Genomic DNA, 14,465 nt, shown 5'->3' with positions numbered 1-14,465 from the left:
AGCCTCTAGTGAATGAAAATGTAGATGAAGGGCTGCAGAGATCTCCCATAGGAAGAGTTAGAAACAGAGATTTGTTTGAACAACTAATTATGGTTTTCATAATTCCATAGAACCAAGTTAGTATTTTCCACTGAAATAGCTTATGTTTATATTGATGCAGCCCACTGCCCTGCTGGTTATTGATAGGCTTCTGGTTAAAACGTAGAAGAGGCCCAAAAGACTACTCTTCACACCACAGTATGGAAATATAGCTCCACGTTTCTCCCTCTGAATCAGTCTCTGCATATTCAACAAATATCACTCAGTCATTGATCAAAGATTCCCAACAGTAGCCTAAAATCTGAGTTTACATACAATTAATGACTATTTATGTGAAACCCTTTGAACTGCCAAGAGATGCCTGCTTACGTACAGCCGGTGTGTTCAGGGCTTGATTACTCAAGGTATTCTGGGACCTTGGACAAAGATGCTTGTAAAGATGTCAAGAGCCCACAAATGACAATTGTATAAGATAGACAATTTTTATTATTTTTTTAAATATGAAATTTATTGTCAAATTGGTTTCCATACAACACCCAGTGCTCATTCCAACAGGTGCCCTCCTCAATACCCATCACCCACCCTCCCCTCCCTCCCACCCCCCATCAACCCTCAGTTTGTTCTCAGTTATTAAGAGTCTCTTGACAGTTTTTAATTTGAAACTTGGTTCTACCACTGCTTAGCTGGGCAAATTACTTAGTCTCTCTCAACCTCAGATTTCCAATTTGCAAAACTGAGGATAATAATGCAGGGGGGGGGAAGGCTTGTTAAATGTGACAAAGTTTGTAGACATTTAGTGCACTGTCTGGCAAATAGCTAATGCCCCCAAAATATTAGCTCTAATTACTATCGATAAGCCTCCGAAATGCCACAAATACACAAAAGCTATTACAGTAATCCAAATTAAGAGATTCAGAATCCACTTGCCTCATTTAGCCAACAATGAGTTCCTCCCTCCATGTGCTTGCACAGATGGATGATGGCCAGGAGAAGAGCCCCCTTTGTCCAGGATTCTCCCTGTTATGCTTTGTGATTCTGGGTAACAACAAAATCAACTCGCCTAAAATTAATGAATTTACCAAGTGACAAATTTCCCACATCTACTGAACTTCCTAATTGTCATTTTAACAGCTTTTGTAGGAATACTCATATTTGGTTATTGAAGCTGAAGTATGTTTCTGAATATTAACTCAATGAAGTGGATATACCTTAGAAATTGGGGTAAACATCCAAAGTTGAGGAACTGAGAAATTTCCCCATGAAACTATGATTCTGACCTAAAATTTGTGTTTTACCTATGATGGAACTGTTTTAATTATGCCTGATTTATCTGGGAGTCTTTTGAATGTTAATTCCTATCTCTTCAAAGCACATGCAATTTGGGATATATTTTTCAAATACCTTATCAGGTAAATGTGTTTATTTTTTGCAAAAATTAGAGTTTCTGATCAAAGACAAACATATTGAATTCAAAAGCTATATTTAATTTTCACTTAAAATTCAATTATTTTAAGTTGGATTAAAATTGAATTTAAATTTAATTTTAAATCCAAACACACGTGAAAAATCAGTACTTATAATTAAATTCATATAGATATTTATGCTTCTGGGAAGATAGAGTAGAGGTACATCTCCCTATTCTTACCACTACAATCTAAAAGCCTGGACACCATGTATAAAATAAACATAGGACTCTGCAAAGTGGAGAGGAGAAGGCAGAATAATTAGGGATCTCAGAACCAAAAGGAAGGACACAATGGTGAGTTCCCTTGGTTTTCTTTCTGTGTCATATATCCCAGACTTTGAGCTGAAGAAGCCAGCTACCCAGAAATGACAAAAGGCATAGGCAAACCAATGATGATGACAAGGATGACAATGAGAACAACAAAATGGCTGCAACAAAAGCCTGCTGTCTCCAGCATAAGGATCAGAAAAGTGGCAGCCTTGCAAGACAGAAAACCCTTTGACAATAACTGCTCCGCTTCAGCCAAACACAACAGAACAAACTATGGCTTTGCCCCCACTCAAACCAGCAAAGATCTAACGGGAAGCCTAGAATTCCACATTTGACTTGCAGAAACAAGGGCCACTCTGCCCCTCCTATGTTAGTGGAAATCAATCACGTGGAGATTCTGGAACTATACCTCCACCAGGCAGTAAGGAGACTTCCCTATCCCTGCTGAAATGATTTTAACACCCAGTGGTAAGGAGGCCACCCAATCCATGGACTAAAGAGAAAATGTTCCAGCACATCAAGAAATGAATTAAACTGAATAGAAATGATTACAAAACATATCAAAATATGTGGATGAGCTAAAGCATTGCTGAAATGGAAATTTACATCATTAAGCATTTACATTAAGTAAAAAGAAAAGCATCAAATCAATAATCTAAGTTCTCACCTCAGGAAACTAGAAGAAGAGCAAAGCAAGCAGAAGGAAGGCAATGTTAAAGATTAAATCCAGTAGTCAATGAAATACAAAACAGAAAACAATAGAGAAAATCAATGAAACAAAAATCTGGTTCTTTGAAAAGATCCATAAAACTTACAAACCTCTAGCAAGAATGACAAAGTTAAAAAAAAAAAGATTGACAAAGTTAAGCTACAATGAAATCACTGCATTAGTACATATTTACTGGATGACATTAATAACTATATCCATGATGTTTTACATATAGTCTATTTTAGAAAGCTAAGTATCCATGTTCTCAATATGTATCATACAGTGGAAAGAAGAATAAGAGAAACATCGGACTCTTGATTTAAAACAACAATGAGAATTGCTTTCCAGCATAATAGCTAGACTATGGTCCTTCATGACAGAAACTATCTTTTGTAATATCTCTTGTACTTAGCTCAAATTCTTTTCTAAGTGATAGAAAAGATTCCACAAGCTCCACACCATGAGTTCCATTCTTTAAGCTACAAATAACATCCTTGCTAACTGGAAAGTCCTTGGAGATAAAATGTACCTAAGGTATTAATTGGCCAGGGTCTCATGTCTCATGATTCAGGTAATGGTAAAAATAAGGTATTTGAATTTTTTTTTCAGATTTTGAATCAATTCCTCCTTCACATTGTTGGAAAGGTCTTGTATTATGTAGACTTGGTTGAAGATCTTCTTTTTGTAAATTCTAATATATGGTGTCACGATTTTCTAACATACATTCTGTAACTGAAATAAACAGTGTTTCTTATTTATATTTTTAAGCATGTGTCTATCTAAAAAGTTCGTGTGTGTGTGTGTGTGTGTGTGAGAGAGAGAGAGAGAGAGACAGACAGAGAGAGGGAGAGAGAGAGAGAGAGAGAGAGAGAGAAAAGGTGCACACAAAGGAGCCAAACTGTTTTATAGATTGCCAAATTTATAACTCAGCTTCTCTTAATTTTTAAAAAATCTTGTTCTTGTTGTTGTTAACTTCAGGCAATAAATTCTGTTGTTCTGTTTGGACTGTTAGAGAAATTTTTACCAAATTCATCTTAAATTTGTTTACATGTCTCTTAATATTTTCCACGTTATTCTCCTTATATTTCTTTGAACACAACAGATGAGTGGCTTTTCATGTTCCTCTGCTGCTGCAAACACAACAGCAGCAACAGGGTGGGGGTGGGGAGGTGGGATGTTCGTCTTCACAGCAAAATGTCCGTCAATAAAAGTAGAAAGGAATGACAGCAATAGAAAGTCATCATTTCTCAACCACCAGATAATAATCAAATCAGACAATAACCAGGGACAAAAACTAAGGCCAAGAGGTGAAATTTTGTGGGGAAGGAGCAGAATACCCACATGGTATCAAAATATCATGCTACAGACTTCTTATAAGTCACAGAACAAAGGTAACTTTACGATGGAGTGATCTGTCCAACGATACCATAAATAAGTGATCAAACTGAGTAATGCCAAGAGCAGCACCTATAGCTAGACAAACTGACCTTCATTCAGAGCATTCAGATGTGACGTAAAGTGGACTACCCATCACCTATTTAATATTCTTGCCAAAAATGTTAAAAAGAAATCTAAATGAGAGGAAAATATCAAGCAAAACTGTATTGTGGACACATTGGAAGCAAACGGGTCTAGGCTCTTGGAAAATATTATGGAAGATCTAAGTTGAGGGACTGTTTGGGACCAGAAGATACTAAAGAGACATGACAACTGAATGCAATGTATGATACTTGATTGAATTGTCGACCCTCAAAAGGATATATTTGAATACGGGTTGTGTATGGACTTAGATAATATTATCATGTCATTGTTAAATTTCTTCAACTTGACAACAGTAATATGGCTAGACAAGAGAATGTCCATTCTGAAGTTATTGGATGAAGCGTTTGGAACTTGAGTGGTTAAGCAAAAGAAAAAAAAAAGGAGAGATAAAACAATGGGATAATATGAAATCTAGGTAAAAGAATGTTCACTCTTTAACTTTGTGCGTTTTGAAAATAGAAAGTTGAAGAAAATGGATTGTTCATATTTTAAAGCTATGTGGTGAAGTATTCTGCAATAAGGTAGGATGATTTCTGGTATTTTCTTGAAAATCATCTGGAAGAGAGGGAGGGGAGAAGGTCCGTATGAAATGAAATTGGGTATGAGTTGTTAATGGTTGCAGTCAAGTAATGGTTTCCCTCACCATTCTGTCTTGTATATACAATGTTTCTCAAAGTGTGATTCCCCAGCGGCAGCATTTGCATAACCAGAGAACTTGTCAGAAAAGCAAACTCTGGGTTCCACCCCAGATACTTTAATCTGAGACTATAGATGGTAGAGCTGAGCATTCTGTTTTCACAAACCCTTTGGCTTATTTGGAAGCTGATGGATGCAAGGTAGAGTTCCAGGAACACAGTTCTGCTGTAATGAACATGGAGATTGTAAGTTTGTATACAAACCCGATTTGTGTATGTTTGAAATTCTCCAAGGTACAATAGAAAACAAAAAGTAAAGAAAACAGGCATCACAGCTGTTTAGTGGTCAAGTTTTAAAAAGAATCAAGACAGATAATCCCAATGTTATACAAAAACTCCCAGAGGGTAGAAAAGAGAAACTATTCCCCAACTCAGTCTATGAGACTAGAAAACCCTGACCCTGATGGGGCACCTGGGTGGCTCAGTTGGTTGAGCGTCGGACTATTAATTTCACCTCAGGTTATGATCTCACAGGTTCCTGAGTTCTAGCATTGCGTTGGGCTCCTCACTATTAGTGCAGAGCCTATTGGGGATTCTCTCTCTCTCTTTCTCTCTCTGTCGCTCCCCCACTCACACTCACACATACACACATACACACATTCTCTCTCTCAATAAATAAATAAGTAAAATTTAAAAAGAAAAAGAAAAACAGAGAACCTTGACGCTGGAACCAGCAAAGATACTATGGGAAAGAGAAGCTTCAAGTTGATCTCACTCATGAACAGAAGATGTAAAAAAAGCCAAAGCAAAGCCTTAGCAAACTGAACCCACCAGTATCTACAAAAGATGATCCACCATAAAGAAGTTACATTTATCCTTGGAGAATGAAGCTGGATTCACATTTAAAAAATACAGGTCGAAGGGGGCATGAGAGAGGTTTTTGTATCGGTAATATATTCTGTTGCTTGCTCTAGGTGCTAACTGAATGTGTATGTTTAATTTTTGAAAACTTATTAAGATACACACTTATGGTTTTGTCCTCTTGTGATTATAAACTTCACTACAGATTTTGAAAAAAGCATCTGCAAATAACAGTCACTGTATTAACAGACTGTTAAACAGACTCTTGAACATTTCAATAGAGACAGAAAAGTAAAATTCGATATTGATTCATGTTTTAAGACAAACTTATGAAATTAGAAATATAAGGGAAGCTCCTTAAACCTATAAAGAGAAAGAAAGAAAGAAAGAAAGAAAGAAAGAGAAGGAAAGAGAAAAAAGAAAGAAGGAAGAGAAAAAGGAAGAAGAAAAGAAAGGGAGAAAAGAAGAAGAAAGCAGGGAAGGAAGGAAGGAAAGAAGGGAGGACAGAAGAAAGGAGGTAGGGAGGAAGGAAGGAAAGAAAGCAGTGGAACACAACGAATACATTTTAATATGGAAATGTTAACCCAAAGGGGTCCAATTTTGCCATGTCTGTTCCACTTGTAGTGGATGTCCTAGCCAGTCAGTAAAGGTTTAAGAAACCTGTAAGTTGATTATTGTACTTCTCTTACTCAAAGATTCACAGAAACCTGCAGACGTCTAAAGACAAATTATTAGATATCACAGAGTTTAACACGGTGGCTGACCTTAAGGTCAATACAGTTTTTAAAAATCAAATGGATTTCTATAAATTAGATACAATTAGAAAATGTCATTTTAAACAGATATCAAGTACAAGAGCAACAATACTCTAGAGTATCTTGGGATATATGCCATAAAAGATGTACAAGATCTGAATGTAGAAAAGATAAACCTAAATAGTAAACTAAAATATTAAAACATTAAAGAAGACCCTCATAAATGGAGAGACATGCCATGTTGGTGACTAGGAAGGCTGGGTGTCATAAATACAGGCAATTCTCCCCTAGCTGATCCATAGATTTAATGAAAATGCAACCCAAATGTGTTGCAAATGAATTTTCAAGGAACATGACATGTTGATTCTAATATTTATACTGGAAGGGCAAAAGGTGAAGAATACGAAAGATACGCCTGAAGATTATGAATAAGATGTGGGGACTTTCCCTACCACACATAGATCAAGGTGTCCTGTCAAGAGGTAAAAATTAAGATGGTGGAGTACTGGCACAGGAATAGACAAATTTATCTATGGAACAGACAGGGAGCTCAGAAGCCGAGACATGCAAAGGTGGACCAAAATGACTCCAGGCACATCCAAATGTTCCTCGGGGGTGCAGGATGCCCCCCTGATTGAGAATCCCTGACATAGGAATATGGATGAATCTTAAAAACACACGCTGGATTTTGTAAAAGTAAATTACAGAATACCAAGGACATGAGTTAAAACTGCACGCGCATGTAGTATGTCACATCCAAGGAGAGAAAAGTCTGGGAAACAAGGTTTGGGGGAACGCAAAGCTCCACCTCACTTCAGGAATTACTCACTGGCGGGCTTGGTAAAGCCAGCACGCGGAGAAGTGGGAGGACGGTAAGGGGGCGGGGCTTTGGTGGGTGAGTTCCGGTGGAACTCGAAGCTCATTGGTCGCTGGCCACAGATGTGGGAGGAGCAAGGCAGCGCTGGAAGCTCATTGGCCTTTGTGCGAAGGGCGAGAAAGGGAGAGAGAAGTGGTCTTCCCTCCCACCTCCTGTCACTGCGGCTGGAGGCTGAGGTAACCACAGGCTGGCATCAGGAATACGGCCCTCGTTCTCCACACATCTTCTTTCCTCCCTCCCTCCTGCTCTGGATCACCAACCCCTGGTCCTCTCCTCCACCTCAGTGGGGTCCCTCTGCCCGCTCCTGATGTCCAACTCAGTCACCCGCACCCCCACCCCCACCCCCCAACCAACAACATTGGAACGCCTGGGGGAGGATCCCCTGCCTCAGACCCTTGACTCCTGGCCTCTGGAACCTGAGGCAGGGCATATGCCCCTGCCTTTGATTTTGATGTGGTAGTGGCAGCGAATGACTGGGCTGCCTTGAGACGGAGTAGTACACCCTGGGTTTGGGGGACAGGGAAGGTGTACCCAAGCATAACTGTTGAAGCGTGAAGAGGATCATGGGAGATTGTCAGGAGGCTGTGGAGGGAATACATGGGTTTGAATGAAAGCAGAGAGGGTGTGTTGGTGGAAGAAAACAATTAGTGCAGCGAGGAGTTGTCTGTTGACCAGGTCAGGGTCTGGCATTCCATAGGGGGCCCAACAAGGATCTAGTCAATGACTAATCAAAGGGATGAATAAAACATAATTATCGAAAGAGGGGCTTGGGATTCAGCAACATAATATAATCTCATGGGGTGCAAAGGGGTGTCCGCTTAAAGGGGGAAAAAGAGAATAATTAAGATTACAGTGGGGTGCAGAAGAAGATCAGAATGGGGTGTGAGAGGAAATTCGAACGTAGGATGTACATGAGACTAATAACAGAATTGAGTTCAGGAGCCATAGAGTCATGAGTAGGGAGTGAGTGAATGTGGGAGGTTAGGAAGACAACGGTGGAAGCGAATGCCAGGAAAAATAGGTATAGCAGAGTAGAGGATGACACATGAGAAGGGGAGGGCAGGAATTGTTGAAGGGGGCACAAGAGTGAATGTATATGCCTGAAAATGGGATCTATGTAGAGTGAAGGTAGGCAAGGAGAATGATGATTGGATTGAAAGTTGACAGGAACCATGCCATGAGCTGCTTGGAACGAGGCTTTGCGTGAGTAGGGCCTCCTGGGCAGGAGGCTGTGTGAGCAAGAAGGGTGGGTGCGATCCAATTTCAGCGGTGAGCTGGATGAAGAAGAATCCAGGCACCTCAGGTGGGGATTTTGAAGGGCAGAGGAAGTATGCTGAGGGTAGGGGATCATGTGGCCATCCTGACATCCACTCCTGGCCCTAGAACCATGGATCCCAATGAAATGCCTGCTGTGCCCTGCTGCCCCTCCGACTCCCCCACTGGCCTTGAGACCAGAGCCCCATGGGGGATCGAACTTGGCCCCAAAAGAACTGTAAGTTGCTGTGCCCGCTGCTACAACCATGGCCTCAATGACCAAACCAAGGACCAGGAGCACTCCTGCCCCTTCCAGGCTTGTGAATGTCACAAGTGTGCCTTCTTCTCGTGAGTATGGTGTCTGACAGTGGGGGTGGGGAGGGGGCCTCCTCTAAATGTGACTGACTGTAGACTGGCAATCCCCCACTTTAGGGATCCCTGCAGAGTCTTGCGTGCTGAGAGTGCCTTGAAGAGGGAGCAGGGGGCATGCCTAAAGAGGCACCTGACTCAAGGACTGATAACGAGTGGGGCCTCCCCTCCCAAAGCTCACAGCCATGTCCAGAAGTTGACCATTCAAGGAGGAGTCGTCAGTGAGTGTTTCTGGTCAGGGAGGGCGTCTTGGGTTTGGGTGTAGAGAGCACGAGCAGTGCTGCCACCAGTCCTACTACCCAATTTCGATGTGGCCTTGGCAAGGTACTCCTCAGGGTTTTAGCTGCCCCACCTATAAAACTTTATCAATATGATCTACCAAGTATTGGTGGGAAGGGGCAATCGGGGTGAGGGGTGGGGGGTGGGGGTGGGGGTGGAAATGGTTCTCGGTGAGATGAGACCTCAGATTGGAGGTGAAGTAGAGTGGGGGTGGAGTGAGGTGGGGTGGGTTCAGGGGGGAAAGGCTCATCTAAAGTGTCCCCAGCTTTCCACAGCTGGGAAGGAGAACATCATGTCCCAGCTTGAGGCCCACCCCTGTGCACGCCCCCCCCCCCCCGCCGGGGAAGTAAGGAGAGTCTGAGGGCTGTGAGGAGGTTCCCATCTCAGCCACTGCCCAGACTCTTTTGTCTGTGTCCTGAAGACATGGGTTCCCTCTCTAACCCTACTGCAGCCTGCCATATGACTTTGGGGAAATAATACTCCTCCTTGGACCTCAATTTCCCCGGTTGGAAAATAAAGAGCAGGAACTGGCTGGTCCTCAAGGTCTTCTCAGCTCTGACTGACATTCAGGGCTACTGAATAGCTCTGACATTCTGGGCTACTATCCTCATCACACAACATACCCATGTCTCCTCTCCATGGCTGGCCTGGTGCTGACACTCCACCCTGTCCTCTCGGCTCCTGCAGGCGAGCACCCAAGGAGGTCTGCTGATTGGTCAGGCCCCAAAATCTTTGTCTCTATCTTGGACTCCAGCAGCCTTGAAGATGCAACTCACAACTTCTCTTTCCAGGAAGACCCACAGGACCCCTGCCCTGTCCAGCATGTGCGTAGAGTGAGAAGGACCACGGAGCTAGTTGTATATTGTGTTATTGCATGCCTGGCCTTTGTGCTTGATGCCGTGGGAGATACAAGGAGGAAGTGGAGGTGGCGACCGATGAGCAGCCAGAAGGAGGGGGAGGAGAGAAGGACGAGAAGTGGGAGGAGGAGGAGGTGGTGGTGGAGGAGCAGGAGGAGGGGAGGAGGAGGCAGCATCTCAGACTAGTGGGGAAGGGCAGGGTTCTCCTAGCCTTGCCATTTCCTATTTGTGAGAATATGGCCATTTCCAAGCCTCCATTTCCCTAGCAGTGTACTGATGGGGACAATATCATAAACCTATAGCATTGACAAGAGGACTAGGCCACGTTGTGCCACAACGTGGCACATTCCTTCAACGAATGGAGGCTGTTAGTCCTCCATTCAGATGGAGGAAACAGATTGATGGGAAAGAAGGTCCTGCTGAAAGGAGGGCCATGGTGGTGAGGGCCACAGAGCCCAGGGGGGAGTCCAGAGGCCCTTAGAGAAAGCTTCCTGGAGATGAGCCAGGCTGGTCCTTCAAGTTCCATGGGGACTGAGGAATATGGAAGTGAGAACCAGTCCCTGGACAGGACAGTAATCACATCCCTTCAGGTGCCTTGCAGATTAAAATGCAGACACCTGTGATTTCCTACACCCGTCACTGTTGCCCCGAGAGTTTTGAAACTGCTGGCAGGAATGAGTGTCTCAAGAAAGATATACAAGAAAGACATAGAAAGGAAAACAGGCCAAACAGGGGAAAGGACTTGCACAAGCCACAAGGACTAATGGCCAGCAGGCACTCAGATCCCACATCCAGATATTGCAAAATCCTGGCCCTGTTTGTCTACTGGCAGTATGTGTCTGCCAGAGGGTTTGATCCCCTGGCCTCTCCTTCCTTGTTTCTAGATGCTCAACTCTGGTCCTCCAGCCGTGTGCCACCCTTGACCCTGTCCTCACTGCGGCCACAGATCCTGGAAAATAGTGGGGTCCAGGACCCTGGCAGGGGCCAAGCTTAGTGCATGGGAAGGGCAGATGGCCTCAGGGTGGGTGGGGCCTTCAGCGGAACCGGGGACTGAAGGGACAATTGCAGGACGTAGGGAGGCATGGGTTTTCAGTTCCCATCCTCTCACACCCTTTCCATTGCAGGGTCCTGAGGCTTCTGACCAGGACTCAGTTTCTGCCTCCTCAGAGTGGCAGCGGAAGCTGGAAGCCGCTGAGGCTCTGCTGATGCTGAGAAACTCTTCTCAGGCATCTTCTGGCTCCATCTCCCTGCTCCAGCCCTGCGTGGCAGCAGGTAGCCTGGTCCTTGAAAGGAGAGCACAGCACAGGGTGGGGATGGTTGGGAAATGGGACGGGGCTGTGGTAAGTAGGGCCTATCTGGGAGGTCTGGGTTGGTGGGTTGAACCTCCTTGGGCCTGGGGAACCCAAGCTCCTCAGCCTGATGTCGGAGATGGCAGGTGATGGTTGCTCAGTGAATCGTCAGAGCTCTGTGCTCATCAGGAAATGCCCAGTGCATTTGGTGTCAAGAAACAAGGAAACTGAGGCCCAGAGAGTGGCAGGGACTTGCCCTGAGGCATGCAGCATATCAAGTGGCACGCCCAGGTCTCCTCACTCCCATCCCAGAGCTTTCTAGTCTGACCCCTGCAATCTGTGGTGGTGGGCAGGATATACATAGGTGATAAGAGCCTAGGCTGGAGGGAGATCTGGCCTCTGCCTCCAGTCTACATGTGGAGCCTGGATGCCTTCACTAGTTGTGTTTTGTGGCTAAATTTCAATGTTGAGCCTGGAGAGGAAGGATCAGAGGAGCGATAGAATCCTGGGAAGGTTGAAAGGGAAGGCTGGGAACTCCCAGACCAAAATGCTGGATGGGGTGTGGTGTGTGAGTGAAGCAGCAACATTAGAGGAACTGCTGGAACAGAAAGGGATGAGGCTGGGGAGGCTACTGGTCACCCAGGTCTAGAATGCCAGGCCTAGGGGCTAGACCAGAAACTGTGGGTGGTGAAGAGCCCGGGAATGTCTGAGCTAGAGAGGAGTATATTCAATTATCCCGGGCTTGACAAAAGAAAAAAAAAAGATATGTGGTGACTTTGATGGAGAGATTGGAGGAGGCAAGACCCAAGATGAACACATCAGCGAGGAAGAGTTCTGTGCTGTAGTCCAGGTGACAAAGCCTCGATTGGGTGGAACAAAAAAGAGGGGAGAGCCAGGAGGGGAAACGGATGTGACGTGGCTCTGATGCCTTCCTTTCTATCTGCAGCTCCTGCTGGAGATGAAGGACCCCAGCCTTCTAGCTCCTCTCTCGGACCCAGGCCAGCCAGCTCCATTTCTCTGCCTATTGGACATCTGGGGTGCATCTCCCTCTTGAGCTAGAAACCCAGAAGAGGAGGCCTCACCAGAGTACTTCCTATTCATGCATTTGCAAAATGTTTAAAGTCCAAAATGCTTAACATGTTTGTTTTTTTAACTTCTAGGTTCTTTCATAAGCTTTTCAGACTCTTTTTATGATATGGGACAATTCCTTGGCTGAGAGTGGATATTCTTGTACCACCATCCCTTAATGCCTAGATTCTGGGGCCTTTTTATGTCTCTTATGAAAACAGCGTCATGGGGTCTAAGCTGATCAGTCTCTAAATAGGGTTCTGTGGGAGGTCATATGTTCATATGCCAGAGTTTTCATTTGACTCGTGATTGCAAACATACCCATGCACTCATGCATGTATGCATGCTTGTCAAAATATAAGGGTGTTTTCATTTTGTGTCTAGGTTTGTGTGTGTGAACAAATAATAAATTCTCGTTGTTGTAAGGCACTGCGATATAGGAGTTGTTTGCTACCACAGTATAACATAGACTCTCCTGACTCTAACAGGCTTGTTCAGTTTACTTTTCTAAGTGAGAATCACCTTACTCAATAACTGGGCTTTCTTAGCATGACAAGACAAGAAAATGGTAGCGAAAAAAGGGGGAGATGGTGAGGGGGGTAAGGGTTTTACTCATTTAGCAAGGAAGTGCCTACCTTCTGCCTGGCATAGACTGCTTCCAGCTGTCCAGAGGGCCCCAAATTGGGTTGTCTTCAGGGTCAAGCAGGTCTTGCGAATGAGCAGAGCAGGACTGATAGGCTCTGGCCAACTGACAGTGCATGCTCTACCTTAGGGGCCAGCTGCCACCTGGCTCCAGCCAATTGTTGTCATGTAGGGATGTGGACTCTTCATTGCCACATCTCCTGATTTTTCAAGAGAAGATGGAATTCTAGATTTCTATGTAAAATATCTCAATTTTAAAACACTGGCTCTGGTTTCCTGTACGTGGGCCAAAGATAACATCCATTCAAGCCAACTATGGCCAAGTGAATGCCAGTTCGATTCTAGTCGAATGTGTATTTTACAGTGGGGGGCACTGAAGGCAACCAGGGCCAGAAGAATCAAAGAGGGGACATGAATTAGACCCAGAGCCTACTTTTGAAGGACCCATGAAATATGAGGAAGAATCATTATCATTGATTTTGTGCCCACTGTATGCTAAACACATAGAGCCTCACAGCAGCTCTCTGAGCTAAGCATTATTACTAGTATTTTACCTATGAGGACACACACTATATGAGTACAAGTAACTTGCACAAGTGTTTTAGGGGAAATTTGTAGCCACAGATGGATAGAGGAAGACTCCCCTCTCTTTGCCAGGCCCTAAATTAGCTAATAATTTTATAAATTTTAAAGACTAAATTCTATAAAGTAGCAATTACATTACCTGCATTATATTTAAGACAATCATAATACATACTCATCAATCTCTCATTACTTTTCCTACATGCTGATAGTATATCTATGTACATATACCATTGAGTGAAAGGCTCAAAACTTGAAGCAGCAGACATCCAGTGAGAAGAGTCTTCCAAAAATAGTTCTTTTGTTTCCTATTCAATGTAACAATATGTAGTAGTGGATCAGATCTTATGTGCACTGAGATCAGATCTCGGTCCTCTGCTGATGTTCCAAACAAAGAAGGACCTGGAGACCCCACCCAGAAGACGGAAAGCTCCACTGGATATGCCCAGTCGCTGACTATTTCCCATTGTGTTTTCTCCCTCCTCCCATGCCTCCCTCATTTTTACCCAAGACGATTGATGGTGATGACATCTGATAACAACTTATGCTTTCTTGTTTCAGGCCTTGAGAAGTCAGGCTTCTTATATTCCTTATCTCATGCCAGATAAACATGCAAGGTCACTCAGCACATAGGGCAAGACTGATGTCCATCTCATGCTTTCCTTCCTTCCCTGATTTGCTACTTAAATCAGTGATCCCGAGACCCCTCCTCGCCCAGTATTAGATAAACAAGGCCACACTGTCACAGAGGAAGGAAGCAGTGTTGCCTGGAAAAGGCCCAAAACCCTGCTATGCAGTTGTGTCCTAGGTGCACCACGGTCCCACAGCTGAGTTGGTAAAGGAGAAAGTGTATTTGGGGTTAAAAGTTGTGGCATGAGAAGAGGGAAGAAAAGAGAAATAAGGTGATGGAGATTGGGAGAAGGAGTCAGCCCCCCTTCCCTGTACCCTTTCACTTTTCTGAGTCCCACCTGC

The 14,465-nt window shown here is 43.9% G+C and overlaps 1 protein-coding gene across 1 annotated transcript; it reads left to right on the top strand.

The window, feature by feature from the left end:
• Positions 1 to 7,273: 7,273 nt before the first annotated feature.
• On the top strand, positions 7,274 to 12,658 carry LOC125157600 (doublesex- and mab-3-related transcription factor C1-like). Its single transcript, XM_047844482.1, has 6 exons — positions 7,274 to 7,329; positions 8,537 to 8,755; positions 8,840 to 8,997; positions 9,743 to 9,879; positions 11,037 to 11,184; positions 12,148 to 12,658. The coding sequence occupies exons 2-6, from the start codon at positions 8,541 to 8,543 to the stop codon at positions 12,258 to 12,260; spliced, it is 771 nt and encodes a 256-aa protein (XP_047700438.1). The 5' UTR covers positions 7,274 to 7,329; positions 8,537 to 8,540; the 3' UTR covers positions 12,261 to 12,658.
• The last annotated feature ends 1,807 nt before the right edge of the window (positions 12,659 to 14,465 follow it).

This window comes from Prionailurus viverrinus, chromosome X (assembly GCF_022837055.1).
Source record: "Prionailurus viverrinus isolate Anna chromosome X, UM_Priviv_1.0, whole genome shotgun sequence".
NCBI lineage: Eukaryota > Metazoa > Chordata > Mammalia > Carnivora > Felidae > Prionailurus > Prionailurus viverrinus.
Note: the sequence above shows the minus strand (reverse complement) of the source record. Positions and strands in the feature narration are given on the sequence as shown.